Source organism: Corapipo altera, unplaced genomic scaffold (assembly GCF_003945725.1).
Source record: "Corapipo altera isolate COAL_440 unplaced genomic scaffold, ASM394572v1 77b, whole genome shotgun sequence".
Lineage (NCBI taxonomy): Eukaryota > Metazoa > Chordata > Aves > Passeriformes > Pipridae > Corapipo > Corapipo altera.
Window position 1 is genome coordinate 4,416,622 of NW_020884933.1, and position 22,836 is coordinate 4,439,457.

General features: G+C 48.8%; 1 protein-coding gene across 1 annotated transcript; it reads right to left on the reverse strand.

The window, feature by feature from the left end:
* Positions 1-21,234, reverse strand: FKBP5 (FKBP prolyl isomerase 5). The gene is made up of 11 exons (XM_027659658.1): positions 21,206-21,234; positions 12,123-12,251; positions 11,101-11,245; positions 10,734-10,876; positions 9,770-9,884; positions 5,610-5,766; positions 5,029-5,119; positions 4,256-4,339; positions 3,571-3,756; positions 2,463-2,702; positions 1-1,249 (listed from the first exon to the last, which is right to left on the reverse strand). Exons 2-11 carry the CDS (start codon positions 12,225-12,227, stop codon positions 1,142-1,144), a joined length of 1,374 nt encoding a protein of 457 aa, XP_027515459.1. The 5' UTR covers positions 12,228-12,251; positions 21,206-21,234; the 3' UTR covers positions 1-1,141.
* Between the last annotated feature and the right edge of the window lie 1,602 nt (positions 21,235-22,836).

The following is a 22,836-nucleotide window of genomic DNA, read 5'->3' on the forward strand; positions in this document are numbered from 1 at the left end:
TTTTTTTTCTTTCAGTTGTTTATTTTCAAGCTCCCAAAGGCATATTACAAAGAGACAGGAAAAATAACAACTGGACAGCTGTTCTCACGCAGAAGTGACAGCATCCCTTTAGGATGGAGAGGGTTGATGGCTGAGGAGGCAGCAATACCGGTGCAAGGACACGATGCACTCGGGACCTCCTCACCCTGGGAAAGCAGCTCACTGACAAGCTACAAACCCATGGTACCACCTCAGACCCACTCACTTGCCTTCTGAACCACATGTCAACCTGTTCTTTATTTCCTCTAGGTATGGATCCCAAATAAGCAATAAAACTCCCATTTGAAGTCAGGAGCCAAGAGATGGGGTGCAGGCTGCAGGCTGAGTGCCTGCGAACCTGGATAGGCTTTTATTCCCTAAAGAAATAGAAACCAGCTTCTTCAGAAGATAAAATCTCTGTGTGTCCCCGTCCCCAAACAGTCCTTGACAAATTACATCCCGGCACTGAGGGGCTGCAGTGGAGGTGATGTGGGTCCTCACATCGAGCCTGGCTCCGCTTTGCAACCCCTTTGGCCACAGGCAAGAATTCAGCAGGAGAGAAAGCCAACCACCATGGGTGAGAGAGCCCCGGGGGCCACGTCCCTGTCAGCCAGCCCTGGGCTCCCACCGTGCCCGTGACTCAGCGCTGCCCTGCGTGCTCAGGGCTGGCGCCGGGGCGGTGCAGCCCGGTCGTGTACCGGATACAACCAGAGGCAGCACTGCAGCGTACAAGGAGTATGTCCCACATCCCAGCGCATCTCAGAGGACTCAGGATGCTGTGCTGACAGTGGATATAAAGCCAAGGGAGCTGGAAAAAGCTGTCTATGGAAACGTCCCAAGATGTAAGAGTTTTAATTTATTACTTTTTTCTTTTTCTTGCTCTTTAAAAGCTATTTGTTCCACGTGCGGTGGTCCCTTGGCATTCCGCCGCTCCTGGTCTGTCCCCGAGCGCACCCAGGCGGTAGGAGCGGGTTTGTTTTTCTTTGCGGGGCTCTTTTTGCTTTCACAATCACACAAACTGTAACAAGCTTTACAAGAAAACACTGGCAAGTTCCGAGGTCTGGCGGAAACCTTTTTCTGTGTGGCCCAAGGGCAGGAGGCTCTCCCATCCCCTCCTCCTCCATCATACGTGTCCTTCAGCCTCTTCATCTTCAGCACCAGGAGTTTTCAGTTCTTTTTCACAAGCTGCCTTCTCTGCTACTCTTTCCACCCCGGTTTTGCTAGCTGCTTCCTGCCAAACAGCAAATAAAGCACAGTGAGTTGGAAACAGGAAAAGGAAGAAGCAAGCAGGTGACAGTGATGCTGGGGATAGGCAGAGGCAGTCAAGCCTGGAAGGGCAGGCAAAATTGTCCCCCACAGCTCCCCCATGCTTATCAAATACTGCAGCTTACACTGGAGGGTCCTGTTTTCTCAGTGGCTGGTAGAGGTTAAACCTCACCAGCTCAGCCAGCTTTTGGGGAAGGTATGGGATCCCTGGGAATGATTGTGACCCACAACAGAAGCAGAGCACTGACATGGAGTGAGCCTGGACAGATGGGTGCAGAGGCACAGAGGAGAGGGACAAGGAGGTAAGGCAGTAGCATTGGAGTGGAGTCACAGGTGCAACCTGTCCACCCAGCTGGAGGTGTAGCATGTACACCTGGTCATGGCTGCAGGCCACCCACCCAACTGTGGGTGCAACCCATCCAGCAGGTGCAGGAGAGGAGTACTAAGGCACGGTGAAGCCTTATGCCTGCTCCAGCAGTGCCTCTTCCTGTCACAACCAGCTGCACAAGCCAACCACACCGCCAGCAGATGGCCAGGGCAGCTCCACTCCCTGCCCAAGCCAGTTGCCCCGGCATGCTGCTCCCCAGAGTCTGCACTGGCCACTTAATCCACAGCCTCAACCTCTAGGCACCAGTTCAGAAGAGCTTATACTAAAAATTACCCACACAGATAGCTTGCAAAGCTGTGTCCTCTCTCATTACAGTACACCGGGTTTCCAGTGGAATTTTGGATAAGAGCCTGTTACGAGACAGTGATCTCTCCATATGAGCAGAGGAGCAGGCTATTGCCTTACCAACTTCAGGAAATCCATACTATCATGTCTCAAAATACCCTTGGCCTTGTCAGAGATGGAATGATATTTCATTTTACTGGAGACCAGGAGTTCATCAATAGTCACTAGCTGGGAACAGCAAAATTAAATACCAATGCTGACCCTGTTATCAGCCCATGTAAGCTCACACTGCAAATCCTTTTATTGATGACTGAGCATCTGATGGCAGCGTCTGGACAAAAGAGACCAAGAAGTAAAATGCTTCCTCCCATTGCAGCAGGCTCTATCCCTCCATCCTCAGCCTGATCTATAATTCAGTTTGGTTTAACCCATCTCTTCTCATCACAAGCCTGACAAGCATCCCTCAGTGCAGCCTGCTAGATGGCCAAAAATGGGCAACAGTCACCTTTGCATCCCTCTCTGCAAACTTTGTGAACATGTTTGCGTAGATCCTCCGGTCCCGGTCATTGTGCTCCTTTGTTTTCTTCTGGCACACGGAGATCTGAGATTTTGCTGCTTTGTTCTGTGGATTCACTTCCAGCACTTTTTGAAAGTCACACTTTGCCAGCTCGAACTCATTCATCAATAACCTGGCTTCGCCCCTCCGGTACAAGCCCTTCTCATTGTCCTGATCCAGTCCCAGTGCCTGGAAACACACAAGTCCCCTTAGCACCCCCAAAAAATTTAATGGTCAAAGCCTCATTAAATCTGTCAAAATTAGGAGAAGGTGACTTCAAGTCTCCAGAGCACTTGCATCTTGCTCAACAAAAATTACCTCTTCTCCATCAGCAGATGGTAGGTCACTAATATAGATTTTTATTTCTCCTTGCTTAAAATACCCCTGAGTGTGACAGTCAGTGGGAGACAAATTCACAGGCAAGAAATCAGGTGTAAACGCTCAACCCAAGCCCTTTAGTCTCCTTGTTCTAGCAATGACATTATTTTCCTTTAGTAAAAGCCATATATGCACCTCAGATATGATTTACCTTTTAGATTAAGACAACTAGCTTTATTAGCTTTCCCACATGCAAGATGCTTAAATTTAAGCCTTTTATAAAAGAATTCAGAGTTTCCTGACAAAGACAAGGTCAAAGATTTTTAGGGACTGGCAAAGCCCCATCCCACTCCTCAACTGGCTTGGAGATCCACTGCAGCTCCACAGAGCCTGCCTCTGTCACACCCAGAGCAGAACTCAGTGCCCAGACCCAGCCTGAGCAGATCTAAACAGCACCCCAAGGTCGTCAGTCTACACAGATCCAGTCTCGTGGATCTGGCTTAGTAAGAAAAGCTGTTGTAAACACATGTCCAGGTGGATTTTGAACCCCAAAAGGTACTTTTGGTCCTAAGCACACAGCATCCATGGAGACCTCGAGGTGTGGAAGGGATGCCATCATCCCATTGCTGTTTGGAAATTGCTTCTTATATGAAAAGAAATCAAAAAAATCCCAACGAACTCCCAAAGAAAACAAGCAGAAGAAGAGGATGCTCCATCCCCAGGGCTCATGCACCTCTACCTTATCACAGCACTCGACAGCTTTGGCGTACTCTCGCAGCTTCAGGTAGCACATGGCCAAGTTGAGGAAAGCAGCCAGGAGGAATGAGTCGGAGGCTTTCGACTCTTTTTCAGACAAGCCATACTCCATTTCCAGCCAGGACACAATCTTCCCATACTGAATCACTGCCTGCAGGTACTTGCCTTCCTGGGATGGAGCAAAGAAGAGGCTAGAGGAACCCAAGCGACAACGCTCACTCTGCTCCCACAACATCTCACAACAGGTTACAAGTGTAATGTGGTGTCTTCAATAAGTAAATGAAAGGAGGAGGATGCTGAACACCTACAAAAACAGCAGGCTTGGGAAAAGCCAAGTCAGAGCAGTGGGGAGGATTGGGATGCCCCAGCTGTGACGGGGAACTCTAAAGCCTCTCAGCATTAGCCCTGGCCCAGGAAGGGTTCAATCTGCTGTCCTGCTCTTCAGGGAGCACATACAGCCAAGGAAACACTGGGAAAGGAGGAGATATCTCAGGGAGCATCAAGGAGTGAGAAAAAGACAGAGGGAGGGCAGGACTCGCCTTCCCCAGCACTGTCTGGGGGCACATGGCTTCTCTGACACTGATGGCTGCCAAGTCATGTATCTGATGTCACCCCAAATTAATTTCCAGCTCCCTTCCTTCACCTCTGTCATCCCCAAGTTCACAAACCTTGAAGTACATTGTGCCCTTCTCCTTGACGACAGCAGCCTGCTCCAGCTTCTCTTTGGTGTCCATCTCCCACGACTCCTTGGCCTGCAAAGGAATGCTTGGAGCACTCCCAGGAGAGTGCAGCAGCCCCCCTCCCCCAGCAGGACCACACCACTCTCTGGGACAGCCTGTTCATGCTCAGGGCTCACCAGGGCCATATCCAGAGCAAGGAGCCAACTCTGCTCCTATTGCAGCCAGGGCGATGGCAGGGGACCCATCTAGGGATGTGGCACAGCAGCACCTGCCCCATCCCATGGGCTTCTCCTGTATCCCATTCCCAGGCTCCTCACGGGCACAGACAAGCTCCTCAGGGCTAGCTGGCTGGATGCACCAGCTCTTATCTGTGGAGCCCAGGGAAAAAAAAGGGAGAAAAAAAGAGGAAGAAAATAAAAGAAAAAAAGAAAAAAAGAAACAAGGAGATAAAAAAGAAAAAAGGAGAAAAAGAAGAGAAAAAAGGAGAAAAGGGAAAAAGGAAAAGGAGAAGGAAAAATAAAAGAAAAAGAAAGTACAAAAGGACAAGCCTAGAAACAAATAAGAGACCCAGCCTTGGACCCCAGCCACAAGAATAAAACAAACCAACAGAGAAGAACAAATTAAGAACACGAAGCTCCTTGGTGACGTGTCCACTTCAGCGGGGGTCAGGCTTGCAGACACACCAGGGACAAAGGCTGGATGCTACACAGGGCCCAACATTCCTGTAATCTGAGAAGGGCCCAGCGTGCCTCTGCCCTCACCTTCTCAAAGCTTTTCAGTGTAACCTCGTACACCAGCTCAGCATTCGCCTGGATGCCATATTTTGGCTTCCCCGCCTCACCAAAGCCGTACCTGGAGGGCAGAAGGAGGCAGTCAGAGGATGGGGGGAAACCCTTCATTTCAGCAGCCCTTGGCCAATTCTGTTTTCACATCCAAGCTCCCTGCCCACAGCTTTCTAACATTTTGGGGCCAGGGTTATGTTATTCTCCACGAGCAAAGATAGCTGACAATATACAACACATTATATATTGGGAATCAGCCCTTCTGGCTTCATCAAAGCTATCTTTTTCCATAAGTTTCTCTCCAGCCTAAGGACCCAGCCCTGGCAATTTCCAGGGAGACACCAGACACTGGACTTGGATAAAGCCCTTTTACCTGATTTTTTTAAAGCATCTCAAGATTCTTGCCTGCACGCCACTAGTCTCTCTTACTATTCCTGCTGGCATTGCTAAACTGCAGCTCTCCTGGAGAGTTCTGTTTTCAGGACAGCCATCTTCCATAAGTGCTAAAACAATGCTGGAAGCTGAAACCCACACAGCATCCCTGCAGGGATGATCCTTACCGTGGGCTGAGGTAGAGGATACAGTGCTCTCCCCTCTGCATCTTCTCCAGGGCTTTGTCGATGCCGATGGGGATGTCGTGGTCCTCTCCTTCGCCCACAATGAACTTCACGTCTTTGCAGTCAAACCTGCTGCCACCACAGAATCCCTCCAGATGAACTGCAGGGGGACAAGAGGGAATGTGTCAGGATCGCACCCACAGTTACCCAAACCTTGGAGCAATGTGGGCTCCAAAGTATCAGAAAGTATTTTATCTCTCCCAAAATCCAGCAAAGCCTCCAGCCCTGGAAGAGGGAAGACAAAGGGCTGGGGGCAGCCAAGGACCTCCTGGTGCAGAGAGGGATAGGGACGGCTTAGGAACATTGCTGAAAAGCAAGGCAGGCATATCTCGTCTAACCAAGGACCAAACAACAGATAAACATTGTGACTAATATGTTCCCCTTGTACTCAACTGCACGAGTCAAGTCTTACTGGAACTGGATATTGCTCCTGGCACACCGCCACGCAGAGTTTATCACGGTGATTACAAATCTTCTATACAGCACTATACTGCCTTGACTTCTACCTCGAAAACAAGGCCATGTTCTCCTGACTCTCAGAACTCAAAGTACAAGATAAACTTTTTATTTTTAATCTTCAACCAGTAACCGTGCTGTTCCAGCCCTAGACGCTGGCAGAAGTGCAGCCAGAGCGGACACTGGGTACCTGGCACATCCACCACCTGGCACTCCTGGCTGTGTTTCCACAGCAAGATTATTCTTTATTTATTCAATCCTGAAGATGTTCCAGGCCTTGGGGACGCTTTTACAGTCTTTGCATTCTGCTTGCAGGGTACAAGGCATATACATGCAGGCAGGCACAAAGTAAAAGCAATTTTATAAGGAACTCCTGCATACTGTTAAAAAAAGTGAAACAAAAAAAAAAAGCTTTTTAAGAGGAAAAATTCACAATGGGCATTCCTGTTGTCACAACTGTGCTTAGAGATTTTGTGGCCTGCAAGGATATGAGCCTAATCTTTGCTTGGAGAGAGCAGGATGCTGCCTGAGATGCTACAGGGCACTGACCATCCCGCTGTGGTGGCAGGAGGTGAGCAGCAGGACAAGCCAAAGACAGCACTGTACCAGAAGCAGCCATGAGGATCTGGGCTCTGCATTGGACAGCTAAAGCCTGCGCTGAAGGAAACCCACCCATCTCCACCTCACGATTCTGCCCTGCCCTGGGGCCTACAGGAAGTCCCCAGTATGAGACGCATGGACCAAGCAAGCCCACAGGCAGTCCCCCATTCCTACGGCAGGTTCAACCCTTTAGCTCCTGCCACCAAACCCATGCTAGGACTCAAGCGTGGAGGAGCAGAGGATGCCAGCTTCCCAGGACACATCCTGCATCCACCACTGGTGCACAGTGACCACCAGGCTCAGGCTGGTGTGAGCTCACCCATCTTGGGATGAGGACAAAAGGCAAATCCAGCTCCTACAGAGTCAACCTCTGATTTTGCACTACCTAATACCAATCTGGCTATTTCCTTAGGCATAGGAAAACTGAAAAGTTCTGCCTAAAATACAGGTAACCCAGCAACCCCACAGCACTGTGCCATCTCCCTGCATGTTCCTAGGGAGTACAGATCCATAATCCCTGACCTCAAAAGCAACACTACAGCCCTCCCAAGTTCCACACCCTCTGTGGGATGTGGCAGCAATAGGAAGATCCCACGTTAGAGTAGGATGCACAAGAAGATGCCATGATCCTTCCTTTCAAGGACAGTTTTTCTCTATTTTAATTGCACATAAAATAAGGCAAGCAAAGGGGGGAAAATCTCCACTCAGGTTTCCAGGAGCAGGTCAGCTGGTTGCAGTTGCTCTTGGATTACAGAGAAAAAAAAGCCACTGAAGGAACATCACTCTGGTTGCAGCTCTGACTTATTGTTCTCTCGGTGCCTGCAGCGATTTTGTTTTTGAAGAGCTGAGAACAGAGTGTACTGAGTGTGGCTGGCACACGAACTTGATGTGCTGACAGCAATTTGTACTCAGATTAAAAACGGAGAGGGAGGAGGGGTGGGGGGAAAGGATGTAACAAAAGCTAGAATGACAGATTTTGAGCGCAGCCCAGGTTTTAGGGATCAGAACTGTGAATTAAGGTCTATAAAACTTAAGACCTATAAAAACCTGGAGATACTTGCTCCTGGAAGCATGGTTTCTTCCAGGCTAATTCCAGCACCTCCCAAATACACAGCTGAGGGAAACCATCGCTGCCCCCCCTGGATCACAGCCTCATCCCAGGGTGGGCTGCCTGTCCCCACAGCTGCTGTGCCATCCCCAGCATAGTGCCCACCATAAACAGAGTTGCATTTGTTACAAAAAACAAAAAAAAACAAACCAAAAACAAACAAAAAAACCCAACAAAATCTATTTGCACCCAAAACATTCACAGCAAGGCTGCCTTCTCCTTGTCCTGTCTCATGGGGATGTATTTAATGTAGTCTCAGGGCTCTGAACATATAAGGATGTGTAGGTCTCAGTGAATTAGGGGCTATGACCAGAAAGGCTGGCAGGGCCAGTGGGCTACCAAAGGGATCAGCCCAGCATTCCCCATCCTTGCCCTACAGGAGCAGTGCTGGCTCCGCGGGATGGCCTGGCAGGGCATCTACCTCCCCGATTCTGAGACACACGTGCTCCTGCTCATGGCATTTGCTCCAACAGACACATTAATTTGAAACAAATAAAGCAAGGATAATGGGCTGTGGGACATTGCTGTATAGGGAGACTTGTTATTTGGCTCCTTACTGTCCTTTCAAAGAGATGATTCCTGGCTGATGACCTCCCCCACGCCCCCTCAGTCCCTGCCTGAGCCTGAGCATCATCACGTTCCAAAAAACCTCAAGCTGCAAAGGGAAGGACCAGTGCTTCAAAGGACCAAACTACAGAAGGACCAGTGTTCTTCCCGTCCTCCCCACTGGGCATGGCACTGTCTTTAAAGAGCTCAGACCTAATCAAAATAAAGATGAGAGCTGGATCTGTGATGATTTCAATCATATTTAGTCTTTCAGTTTAATCTTTGGGGTAGCGGAGCCAGCTTCAAGCTTAGCTTGTGGCTGGTCCACAGCTAGGATGCTCAGCACGGGAGAGGCAGACAGTCAAATCTGAGTCAAAACCACATTTTTCCTTAAAAAAAGCCTTGTTAGAAGAACCGGCCATTTAAGGCCGCAAGCTTTATAAGCTGTCACAGCTCAGATTCAATTTCTCAGTCGCTGAAGGGACTTTAGGATCTTTGCACAGGAGCTCTGGAAGTGAGAAAAAAAGTAAATGCGTCCCATATGAAGCAAGCTCTGGGTCTGTATCCCAGTGGTTCTTGGGAAAGAAAAAAACCAAAATCCAAATCTGGCTTCCCCTCTCCAGCCTCATGAAACATCTGCTCCAGAAATGGGATCAGAACAGGGAGAGCCCAATGGGACCGGAGCTCCTCATCCTCCCACGAAAGCTGAAACCACCCTTATTACAAGCAAACTCCTTGTAATAATCTCCTTCCCCCCCATGAGCAGCCCTCTGGCCATGGGGAAAGGAAAAGGCCCCGTTCTGCAAGAGATGCGATAAAACACACCAAAAATACCATCAATATTGGAACAAAGAGGCCAAAGAAGGAGCTGAGTGCCTGTATCATTGCCCAAAACACTTAGCAAGTGTGTGTTCCCCCATGAAGGGAGGAAGGCCTGGCAACTGATGCTTTGGAGGCAAGGCAGAGCCAGGGGTTTTGGCAGATGGCACATCACAGAGCATCTTGAACACTGCAATGAGATGCAAAAGGGTCAGGGGAAATGGCAGAGTTCTGAAACCCCATGGGCTTTGCTTCTTCCATCCTCCCCACAGATGCTGGCTGAGCAGCCCTGGGCTCAGGGTTTTCCAACCAGCCCTCTAGGGCAGCAGCTCTAGTAGAGCCATCACAGGGACCAGCCAAGGAGAGCTCAGAGGTGCATCCCTGGGTCAGCAGTGCACTGCTGCTCTCCCAGCCCCTTTCCACCCCATCTGGCCTCCTGATGGATGTAACTGTATCCTATCATGATGCACAGCCACCTACAGCCTGTACAGTAGGTCCTTGCCAGGGAGAAGAAAGTGGGGTGGCTCAGGACAGGCTGATCCCTCCAGCTCCCCTACAAGGCACTGGCACTCACTCTCCACAGTGGCACCTTCATTAGGGTTGGAGTAACCTTCCCCCTTTCTCTTGATCCTTCGGATTATTCCTCCATCCTCAAACAAGTCCTCGCCTTTGAAGTCAAGCAGCTCAACCTAAAAAAAAATAAAGAAAAAGTGGGCAGAGCTTAGGGAGGGGGAAAGGAGAAGAGAAAAACAAAGCCACAAAGCAGCAGTTCATCCTCCGGCTGGAGAACCAAGCCAGCTTATTCTCCATTCAGTTGAGGAGCAGAACTTGTCCATAAAATCCAGCTCCAAACCACAGCATAACACACACAATTTATTAGAAATTGGGGCACATCCAGTACCTGAAGCATAACACAAAGTAACAGTAAAAATAAATGTATTAAACCTGTAAGGGTACAACACAGCTACTGCTGGAAGATGCTGTGAAAGTTGCCTGGAACCAGGTTAGGCAGGAGTTTCCCCTTCATCCTCTGATGGGACCAACTCCAACCCACAGCTTAGTCCACACTCGACTTGGAAAGACTAAGCCTTAATTTAGGACAGACCCATTCCTCCTGCCTTGTCCCAGCGAGCCCAGCCCAGGAGGAATGCCTTGTCTCAGCAACCACACTGTGCCAAAAATGTGGCTTTCCTATCGCCTGGCAGCACTAATCATTTTTTAGCACCTGGAGGCATTTCCCACCTGCTTTCTCCTTCCCCTGTACATGTTTAAACCAGGAATCTGCCCACTCCCTGCCCCAGCACCAGTGCTCTCCTCATCCAGAGTTTCAGTCCCAGCCTCCCAGCTCAGACACACATTTCTGAGAAAACCTTGGCAGCAGTTCCTGGAGCAGAGAGACACACTTCAGGAATCCAAGCTGGTTTTTTTTTGTTTGTTTGTTTTGTTTTTAAATTATTATTATTATTTCTAAGCTGGTTAGCAAGGCAGGAAGGGAGTGAGTGAGCTCATCCATGCGCCAGCTCACCAGCATTACTCACCTCAAAAAAGAGGGTGGCATTGGAGGGGATTTTGGGGGCACTGCCAGCAGAGCCATATGCATAATCGGGTTTGCAGAGCAAGTAGCAGATCTCTCCCTTCTTCATGGTAGCTACCCCAATGTCCCATGCCTTGATTACCTGACCTAGGAGAGAGGCAAATGTCAGGCAGGAGGGAGCAACCAGCAGCCCAGGAAAAAAAAAATAGCCCGAGTGCTGCAAGGATGGCACCTAAAAAAAGCCCATACACCCAAGCCACTTAGGGCAGGGCTGACATCGTCCATCTGTACTGAAACAGGGTCAGTTGATCCCACCAGAATGATCCCACCTTCCAGCATCCCCACGGATGAACTTCCCTGGACCAGCTCACCCTTGCCCAGGCTGAAGACAAAGGGCTCATTCCGATCGCGGCTGGAGTCAAATTTTTTACCATTGGCCAGTTTGCCTTTGTAGTGGACATAAACCTTGTCCCCGATCATGGGAGACTCATCTTCACTCCCAGGTCGCTTAATGATCTGTGAGAGAGAAACCACCCATGAGCAGGGGCCATGGGACAGCTGAGGATACGTGTGGAAGGAGAGAGAGAGACTCACACACACATACATTTACATAAACATATATATATATATATACACACACATGCGTATACACCACAGTGCCGCTCTAAACAAACAGAAGGCTCAAGCGGGAGTCATTCAATTCATCCTTCCATCAGCCCCTAAAAATAAATCCCAAACCAGAGCCACAACAATGGAGTGGGACAGGGCTGGGAGTAGAGACCTGCCCGTACTTTGCGGAGGCGTCTCGATAAACACTGTGGTTCGAAACCCAAAGTGAATGCAATTATGCTCACTTTCTGTCCATACACATTTTACTCGCAGGGGTGTGTCTGTTCACTACTCACTTCTTGTCAACACTTCTTTTTTTCTGAATGCTACAGTCTGGAACAAGCAGTTCTCAAGCTGAGGATGGAGCAGGGGAGGATGCTATTCTTAGAGGAAAGGTGCTATTTAACTGGAGAAGAGCAAGCGCTGGGGAGCAGATCTATCCAGAAATGGCTCTGAATATGAAAAGGGGTTGTGGAGCAGACTGGATGACCTCAGTAATGTGCTCTTTCTAACGTCTGTGAGTCACATACAAAAATTCTTTGTGGATTTACAGCTAATAATCTGATTAGGAACACAATGGCAGTGAAATTCATGGAGCAGCTCAGTCTCAAACACCCCTCCCATCCTTCTTCACTCCAATTGATGCCTTTCAAATGAAAGAACTCAATCCTACAACCCTGAAAGTACTATGTGACCCCAAGGACTGGGGATGCAGCCCAGCAACGTGACCATGCACCCCAAAATGCAGAAAGAAAGGCAGGACATTCTTGGAAGCCCCCCTCACCTTCAGAACCCCTCGGTCTTGAGCTGGTGTGATGTCCTCCCCGCGCTCAGTGAGGGCCACTGCCTGCACCTCCCCTTCAGTCTTGGTGGCCTCATCAGTGGTCATGGTCTCCTGGCATAGGTACTGGACCTGGGGAGACACAGTATGCGCCCCATCAGCCCAGCAGGACCATGAAAGGTGGTGTAAAAGGAAAGGGTTTATCACCCTTCATGGAAAGACAATGCACAGCAAGCATCTTCTCCAAAAACCAAAGCAAACCCAACACCAAAAGAATCTCAACTATCTGGGTGGATAAAGAGAAAATTCACAGCAAGAATCTAAGGAATTGAGGTTTTTTGGGCAAACTGCTAGAGCACTGTCCTCCCACCACCACCACATAAGCAGCTAAGGTGCCAGAAAAGCCACGTTTTCCATCAGAGACTTTTTCCAATCGTTCCTGGTGAAAAAGGAATTGCTTATGGTTTCAAAAACATATTTCCTGATGATTTCCTTCAGACTGTAAGGCTATTTTGGTAGCTGCACTGCTGCATGACACGTCATCAAGAAAACATGTGACAGAGAATTGGAAAGCAATGGTTTTTTTCAGACATAAACCAGATCTATTAAAGTCACTCTAATTGTGAAACTTTCCCACAGTCTTTGGTGTGGAAGCTGATGTTAACCAGCAGGAGAAATCATTCATTTGGGGGATTCAGAAAGAGCACAGAAAGGATGTTTTCAGCTCCAAGGGCAGCTAAGTCATGTTGCAAGAAGAATTGCGTTCCTCGCACCCGAGTGGAAAGGGAAGAACTGGAGCCCAGCCCCCCCCCAGCACAGGAAGCCACCGAGACACAAAGAGCCCTGCAATGGAAGAAGCAAAGTGAAAAATAAGGGAACTACTTATTGCAATGCTCAACAGTCTTGAGGGTGATATTTAACTTTCCTCTGCTCTGCTGAGGTTTCAGATGGGAACATCTTAAAAAAAAAACACTGAAAAAGCAACTTGTGGTGAGATCCACTATCCACAGGTACTTATATACCAGAAAACATGCCATCGGTTACTCTGGAAGAAATGTTTGACGATGCAGGTGGTGAAGCACTGGCACAGGTTGCCCAGAAAGGTGACAGCTGCCCCATCCTTGGAAATATTCCAGGTCAGTTTGGACAGACCTCTGAGCAACCTGGTCTAGTGCAAGATGTCCCTGCTTGTGGTGGGGAGGTTGGACTAGAAGGCCTTTAAAGGCTCCTTCCAACTCAAACCATTCCATGATTCTATGATTCTGGTGCTGGGATGGTCTCCAAGCCCTCACAGTTCACACTGCCCTGCCACCACCACAGCCTTCCTCTTGGAGATGAGTAAGGAGGTAGTGGCACCCATCATGGCACGGGCATGCCATTGGCACCGTGTACCAGCTCAGGGCTTCCTGGCACAGATCCTGTGCATCACCACGGACGCAGCATCCATAACCCATTTATTAAGGACCAGGAGAAGCCTGAAAAGGGGAGAAGCTTGCCAAAGAAGTGCCACCTCCTGGGACAGAATCTCCCAAGGTCCACCAAGCAGCCACCGCTGGGATGCAGAAGACGGAAGGGGAGGTGCTGGCTCTGGCTTGCCTGTTGCTAAATCCCACCAAGAGATATCTAAAAATACACCATACACATCCTTCTCATTATTTTTCTACGTAAGCAATTAGAGGAGTCATCCAGGGAAGCTGGCCAAGGCGAGCGGGAGGGGAGACGCTCTGCGTCAGAAGCAGTGGGAGGGATGGAGCCCACAAGACCAGCTATTAAGATGTGGTCCACATTATAAAAGAGCTCACGACTTCTCCGTCCAGCAAAAACAGTTCCAACTAGGTTAGAAAAAAGAGCATGCTGCTCCCACTTATATCCCATTTGGAGCAACAGAAGGAGGCTGGCTAGGGTCCAAAATCCCAATTAATTTGAAACAAACAGTTGTAGGGTAAAAAGAAATATCTGCTGCTCCCTGAGACTTAAATGCCAAGCAGACAGGGATGTCACTGAGAGCTGAGCAAGTTTGCTGGTGGTGTCAGAGCCTGAATCTTCTCATTGCAGGACCATGTGTACTCTGGATATAGGGAGGGAACTAATTAATTACCCTGCACAAAAGCCCATGGGTGTTTCTGACACAACAAGCAAATTCTGCTCTCCCACTGCTGCTAGTACACACAAGTTAATGTTGTACATCTGTAAATGAAGCCAGGATAAACCATCCTCCCTCCTGCTTCTTTTCCCTGGGATATAAATATGGACAGGTAGGAGAAGTACAGAAATCCGTGTCATAAAAACAAGCCATTTAATTTTACAATTCCCTCTCCACACAGGTGTTGCTATCTTCCAATCCAGAGAAATGGGTGAAAATTCAGAGCGGAGAACGGGATGCAGATGTCTGACCCCAGGCTGAGGACAGGCAGGTATCACACATGTTAGGGTTTCACCAACCACACGATCTCGATCCCAAGCCACGTTTCCTAGAAATCAGCATACCAGGAATTTGTCAGCTCCAAATGGAAACTTCATGTTGCAGATCTCAGAGGCTCACAGAAGGGGAAAAGGAGGAAGAAGAGCAAGACTGGGGAGTGTTTTGAGGGGTCTTACCTTGCCACCATGGAATTGCTGGAGAAGGATTGAAGGTCCAGGGAGAGTCTGGGGAGGTGTTCACCCAGAAACACAGTGGGAAAACACCTGGTAAGAAGAGGTGGGGGTGAAGGGGAAAGAAACCACATGTGCTGTATTCTAGAAGAGGATTTCAGGATTTAAGAAGAAGGGAGAACTGAGACAGAAGTTTTGAGCTACAGATGATGCTCCACCATGGTCAGAGAGGGGTGATGAGACTACGGCAAAAACTTCCCATGGCAACTCCTCTGCTCATTGCAGCCATGGGAAGATGTTTTGACTTGCTGTTTCCACAAACAGTGTTTAGCATCTTACCATCTGCTTTTAAAAAAATAAACCAAGGCTATATTTGGTCCAATTTTTTTACTAGGATGAAAATTAGCAGGATGGAAAAATAAGAATTGGCTGCTCTGGCGTTTAGTTTTTTAAGACTCACTTAGCACAAAGTGCTTGCACTTCCACAGCACCACAACAGCCCTAAAAGCTTCAGATTGCAACCTGGGAGGGAGTTTCTTTAAAATGCAAAGGTCAGGCTAAAAAACAAGAAAGCTAAATGCATAGCAGGAAGATGTGGGGCCATGAATGCTAGTGAGCATCACCCCGAATCCCAGCCCCTCAAACTGGGCAGCAGCATGGGGCTGGACCTCCATCCTTCATCCTCACCACACCTGCCAACTGATAATGAAGAACAACCCAATTAGCATAGCAGCTGGCTCTCTCCACTGTCCCACTGGGGTTCCAGTTCCCCTTTGATCACAAGAATTACTTTTTCAGGTAAAATATCTTCTTGCTGAGCAAACTGTCCCTGTGCAGCAGGAGAGGGACGACCAGAGCAGCGATTTTACCCAGACGAGAGTGTTTTAAGACACCTGCAATGCCAACCTGCTGAGCACAGACCCAGTAGATGGTGATAATAAATTCAAATTAGGATTACTAACAAAATATGACCTTCTTAAGACCAACAAGGCAGCTCCACGTAATCCTCAACTCCATCCCAACACATAAGGATGCACCCAGACATCGAGTGCCATTTCTCACACTCACACATCACAGTTTGAATTAAATATTAACTTTTTTTCTTTTTTTAATCCTGGCCACTTGACTTTTTCCTCCCTCCTTTAAAATAAACAGGGAAGCCATAAAATTGAAACTATTGCTCACATGGATCGATTTACTTCCTAGCACACACATTGTGCAAGCAGCCAACATCCCAGCAGGCCAGGCATGGCAACTTTTATTCAAACAAAAAACCAAAATGCAAACAGAGCTGCTTTAATTGCCCAGCACTCTAACAAACCTCCATCATGCCCAGGGTGAGCCCTGACTCACTAGGGACTGAAGCAAACTCCCTGCTCTCCTTTATCTACGGCCAGTCCCTGCTCTAGGTTTACACCTTCTGCCCATGGAAACCCCAGTATCTCCCGAGCTTCTCCCAGGTAAAATGGTGCCACCCATCCCATGGGGACATCTCAGAGGGGGATGCAGTCACCAATCACCTCCCAGGAACCAGAACGTATCAGTCTATTAACAGAAGAGCAGCAGCAAGGGAAGGTTTTTAAACAATGAAGAGTAACAAAGTGAGAAAACTACTGCATGCAACTAACTTAAATACAACTGTGTATGTTCCCATCACACTTGCTTAAACATTCTGCCTAGCTAATATTTTTAAGCTTCTGAAACGGTTTTAGTTAAGATCCAAGTCATAACTATCTTTTTTTTAAATATGTGAAATAAGAGGCTGCCCTCAATTTCAGCTGCAGCGAGAGGAACAAGTGAGCAGGACGGGTCACTAATCCCTGCCAGAAAAAATATTTCAGGCGAAAGCAAGTTGGGTTCAGTCTCTCTGCATCCCCCAGAGTGAGGCAAACACGCCTGTGCCAACAACACACAAAAGACTTCCAGAGAGGGGTGGTTTTATCCTCCCAGTTTACAATATAAACCCATTAAAAATAATCTGGTTCTTTTGCTAGTTACCTAGCAAGGCAACAGCAAGGAAATGCTTGCTTGGTGCTTTTTCCAGGTTGCTTCAAAATAAAAAAAGTCACAGATAAAATTCCTTTTAACTCTCTTGCAAGCATCCCATCGGCAGCCTGTGGTCCATCCCCTCCAGTGCGGGGACCCAGAGACACAACGCCTTCCACTTTCATGTGAAATGGAAAAAAAAAAGGCGGCGTTTTCTTTTCTTCCTCCCTTATTTCAAAAGATGAATGTATACTGGGGAGAGCAAAAGCCATAAACATTTATGGGTTGTTGCTCTTCCAAGGGAAGAAGGTGCTAGGGACAGGATGCAGTTGAGGATATTTTACACATCGATGTTCTACAGCTCCTGGCCCCCAAAGCCATCCCTGGCCCCAGCACGGATTTCAGCTGCTCCCATCACGAAAATCACAGCAAGATTCTGCCACAGGCAACAGATTTCAAAAATACTGGAAAAAAGAGGAATGTAGGAGCCAGCAGCAAAGCCTCTGCTCTGCATCAGCAGGGAGAGGCAACAGCCTGCACCCCTCCTGAGGGGGTGCACCCCTCCTGAGGGGCTAACACAGCTTTCGATGATGGCTAAAAGAAAATAATTAAGGAAATACAATAGCTATTCCACACCTGCCTGAGCTTCTTGGGAGATGGTTGGCAGAAGGGCCAAGCGCTGCATCCTAACAAGCTCAGAGGCCATTATATACAGACACTCACATCACAGTGGGGAATGCAATTTCCTAAAGCTTTCATAAATTAGGATTATGTAACTATATGGGAAAAAAATATAATAATATAGACAAGAAGGTTACATAAACCATCTGTAAAATGTGAGAAAGTACTTGACATCCCACTACCCACTCCTTGGCACTCTCTAACTGGGTCTTTTGCCATCAAAAATAAGCAGGCTCCTATCAATCATGTCTTCTCCCCCGGTCCAAACAACCAGGGAGAACAGACCCAGCCAGGCTTTTTGGAAGGAAATATTTCACCTCTGGCTATTAAATGTGAAGTTGCCCTCCCCATACAGCACACCCCGGTGAAGTCCAAGCCCTCCAGAGGCGACTCAAAGCAGCCTCCTGGCAGCAGCTACATCAATGCTGAGCAAATTCAATTTCAAGGGACAGCTTGAGGAGACTAAAATAAATACAAAATGGGAATAAACAAGAAACTCCTTGTTCACCAATTCTGTTTTGATTTAGTCTTTTCTCTGGAATAAATCTGACAATTAAAGTTAGATTTTTTTTTTCCATTTCTAAAAGCATCTCATTGCTTGCAACAGATTTCAGGCTTTCTCCAAGAAACTATCAGCCAGGTGACCCCAAATGGCAGCACCCCCTGGCAGTGCAAATGCTGTATTTAATCACTTATCTCCATGCACAAGGGCTCGGCAGCACCTCGAGAGCCCAGTGCCGGATCCCAAGGGGGGATTCCCAACTCAGCATCCAGCATCGCTGCCAGCAGTGCTGGCACCCAGAAATAACTCGGCACACAAGACCATCTGCACCAACGGGCTATAAATGCCAAATTATTTTGGGCAAAATGCAATTCCCAGCATGTTGTGAAAAACCAGCTTGTTCCTGTGCCAAATCAGGATTTCTTGTAGAGGACAAGGAAACATCACAAGTGGACAAACTGCAGGAGGGGGTCCAGGGTGGCCATCACTGGGGGACACTGCGAGGTGCAGGCAGGGTCAGCCCTTGGGCAGAAGGAGGGTTGGGGGCTGAAGACGCTGCAGCTTTGGGGATGATGCTGGACCATCACCAGGGCTCCTGGACTCCTGTCTGCCCAGAGGAGCAAGAACATGCACATGAACATGCATGGGCACACGTACACACTCGTGTACATCACCTGAGGGCAGAAAAGGAGTTCTGCATCCCACCAGGGCTCCTTGATGGGATGGGGGTCACATCCCAGACACGATGCTATTTGTCAGGTGGTGCCTCCTAGAGCTCATTTTATTAAGTGATTACATTTAACATAAATCCAAAAGTACTTGAAATAAGAGTATTTTTAATGAGGCTAAGTATCTAAGAGTAATACTGCTATTTACAAAAACGGGACATTGCAGTCCCTCATCATCCCAGCTCTTCACTTCTGACAGTTACTTTGGTATTATTTTCCTAATTTTCCAACACACTCACTTGCAAAATCAGAAATCCTTAGTAATAACAATTACTAGTTACGGAAAAAGCTTGTTGGCTCCATGACAAACAAATTACATGAACAACTTGCACATTAGAGCACTCATGGCCACTTCTTTACACCCACAAACACAGAGCACTAAAATAAAAGAAAACCTTTGCTAAGTAATTTGCTATTTCCCTGTGATGAGCACGAGATCTCTATGAGTTCTGTAGCTCCCTCAAGGGGCTGAAACAATTTTATATCAATACATATAACTGAGAGTGACTATAAAATAAAATATAAAAAAGTATAAAAGGGTAAATAACTGAGGATAAATTATTCTCCAATTAGTTTATAGAATACTCTTCCCCTGAGGCAGCCTGGGAGCTGCAACCAGACAGAAGACGGTCTTGGTGCTGAGCATCTCAAACCTTCCAGCAAACTTTCTCCTTCTGCAAGCAGGTAATTAAAACACATCTAATTACACAGCAGTGATGTTCTCAAGGGATGCAGTATGGTTTTTATTTAGGAATTGTCCTTATTTTCTGCCTCATCCCAGTGGGAAGATGCTCTAACAGTGCTGGGAAAGGACCTCAACATGGGCAAATACAACCTTGGGAAGTGGAGATTATCTCTTTTTATTTTTTTAGAAAAGAAGAAAAAATAATTGCACAAGCAGTGATCCCAGCAGACACCTCTGCTCTGGGCCGGATGGGCACCATGAACAGCCTCCATCATGCCAGCCTTCCCCACTGGACCCCCTCCAGCACCAGTCCCACTCCATCCTCCAGACTCGAAGCCACCAGAGAGGCCACATGCTGTCACCCCTTCCCATGCATTTCAGCAGAAGCAATAACTTCTCCACCAACTCTCCAGAAATCTGCTGTTCTCGATGCCACCACATATTTTCCCTAGCAGAAGACCCACCTGCTCCACCATCTCAAGCCCACAGAAAAGCCCCCGGCCACCCCTTCCTCCACCAGCACCCCACTACCACTGGCTCCTGTGAGCACTCAGCTCCATCCCAACCTTGCCTTCCCCTTCCTGCATCACACAAGTTGCTGTCATCAAGCTGCAGCGCCAAGGACTAGCATGCCTCCAAAGACCAGCATCCCACCTTTGGGCTGCAAAACTCTCAGCACCACTGGGAAGTTATTCCTGCTCAACCCCACGCTCCTGGTACATCCCCTGGCAGCAGTTCCCTCTGTCAGCGGCGTTTCTGTCCCCCCCAGCAGTTTTGTCCCATCTCCAGGGTACCAGGCTGGAAATAAAACCCAAGTATCTCCAAATTGCAGCACTGCCATTAAAATCAAACCCACACCTTCAGGAAAAAAGCCCATAAAAGCCAGATACAGGCTCTACCAGATGTATTTAATTATTTTCTTCTCCCCAGCCCTTCAACAGGGCAGGGAAGGAGGCAGGAGGGAGACAGCTTTCCCACATTTTAAAGAAAGGAGTGATCTGTTCTTTCAACTTCTCTTTCTTAACTTTTATTGCCAGTTTCCAGGCTGGGGTTGATACCCCAGTGATAACCCAAATCCACCTCAACAGTTTAATAGCCCATTGTGGTGAGACACTATTTAAACTCTATGTTTAAAACCGTAAAGTATCAGTTCCTGGCCTTTTTTTTTTACTTTATTTTTTAAGGGTTTTTCGCACCAGCACCCACGAGTTCCTATAGCTCATTGTGTAAAATACTGTCTCCTGAGAAGAGTAAGTTCACTCGAACGTTCATTTTAAAAACAGAAGCTTTGAAAGAGTTTGCATGCCCAGAGAGAGGGAAAAACAGCAGAAGTTAGAAAAAAAAAAAAAATCACATTTACCTTGAGCAACTACTTATACCTGCTGCCAAAGGCACTATACAGTAATGCACACACCCTGCAGGATCTTTCTGGTCGGTGGTGTTAGAGGAAACCCTACGGCTGCGCCCAGGAGCCTCGTCTAGTGAGGTGAAGCGGGCAAAAGAAAAATGCCCTCCGTCGAGCACCATCTCGCTGGCACAGATGATGACAGCTCCGTCCCCTTCCCACCCAGCGCACCCCGGTGCCTCCAGCAACGCTCGGGCACCTCCGCATTCACTCTCTCGGGCATTCCCTGCACGGAGGGGGCTATATGGGGTGGGAATCCCCATCCTATCCTCATCCCACAACAAGAGCTGAGGGCACCATCCATACGATGCTCCAGCCCCACGCGGGACCCCGAAGTCCTCCACGGAGCCCCAGGCAGGGTCCATCAGCCCCACGAATGCCTCTCCCCAGCACCGCACTGCCCCATGCTTTCGCCTCTCTTGCCCACGGCGTTTCTTCAGCCCCACACAGACTGTCCCCCGGACCCTACAGCCCAACGCGTGGCCCCCACGAGCGCCCCAGACCCACCTGCCGCCGCCGCCGCTGCCCGGCTCCGAGTGACCCCGCGCGCCCGCCCGGCTGCGCCTCCCGGCACCGCGCCCGCCGCCCCGCCCCGCCCGCGCCCCATTGGCCGCTCCACCGGCTCGTCCCGCCCAGGACGCCCGCTGTGCCTTCTCATTGGCTCCACTGGAGGCGATATGCAAATGAGGGCGTTTTCCCCGCCCCCGACGGGCCGGGCCGCTCGGTCCCCCCGGTCGCCCCCGCGCACTTGCCCGGGCGGGGCCGACGAAGCCGGGGGGGGGCGGCGGCCGTGCAGCCCCGAGCGATGCTCCGCGGGGTCCCGGCCCCGAGCGGTGCCCGCGGGGGTCGGCTCCATGAAGTGCTCCAATGCTCCCTCAGCCCCGGGCTGTCCCCCTCGGGGGAGAACGGGGGACCAGGTTCAGACGAGCTCCGCAAGGGCACCCCGGCCCCAGAGACCCAACCAGCCCCGTGCGATGCCCCGAAAGTGCCCCAGCCCCCCCCAACGCCCCGCAGGTACCCCAACGCCTGCAAGCTCCTCGGGGTTTGTAATGGGAAGTGAAAAATTTGTCTCCGCAGTTAGGGACAGAGAGATGTGGGTTTGGAGAACACACTGGCTGCTGGGACGCGCAGAAATGTTCCACTTCGGTATGAAGGAGATAAGATTTTTGTTAAAAGCTGCCTCAAAATACCCCCCGAGATTAGAAATAATGTACATTCGCAATTAAGCATCTCCTCGCTGCTTGTGCACGTTCAGCTAATTGCAGCACCTGAGCGAAGAGCTGCGAAAGAAAGTTGGGGACAGATTTAAAATGGGGCATCTCTGAGTACTTCATAAAGTGTCCTTTTTTACCAGGTTTGTGTTGGAATGAGTCCCTGCTGCTCCCAACCTGCACCCTGATTCCCACATGTTAATCCAAAAAAAACCCCAGGGCCAAGCTGAAGGCAGCACTGCCTTGGCAGGTGCTTTCTCACAGGTCTGCTCTGTATTCTGAGTTCAATTTCCCCAGCTGTAATTTAGACACTGATGTCACTTATCAGAAATACAGTTAAAATTAAAGCCCACTTTAGGGGAAAAAAAAATTGTTTTCACAACATTTCATTTTTCCCTCTCTAAAATAACCCTTGTGAATCTTGCATTTTAGTTTTAAACATTTCCATTTACCAAAAAAAAAATACTGTCTGTTTTCAATATTAGAAAACCACATAGCTTAATTCTGTCAGGCCCCCAAAGTAACACCTAAGCCCTGAAAAATCAGGTGGGACCAATGGCGGCAGTGAGGGGGTTCAGCCTGGTTTGTCTTTGCAAACCTTACAAAATGGTAAATTTGCATCAAAAAAATCACACAAAACGCATGAGAAGAAAGCACCAGAGCTGCTTTTTTTAAAGACATCTTCCAAAACACTGCTATATCAGCACTGGACCCCTCAGCTCACTCTGCTTTCTTGGGTGGTGAGATGTCCAAAATCTCCCACTTGGCCAGCGCTGGGGTCTGCCCCATTCACCCACATCCCTGTAACACAACCTGGAGGAAACCTGTTCCATAAATAATCCTGTCCAGTTTTGGGGTGGCTGCCAGGGGTACTGCTTGTTCCCCCTCACCGTCCAGCTGGCTTAACGTGTCCGGCCCCAGCCCTGT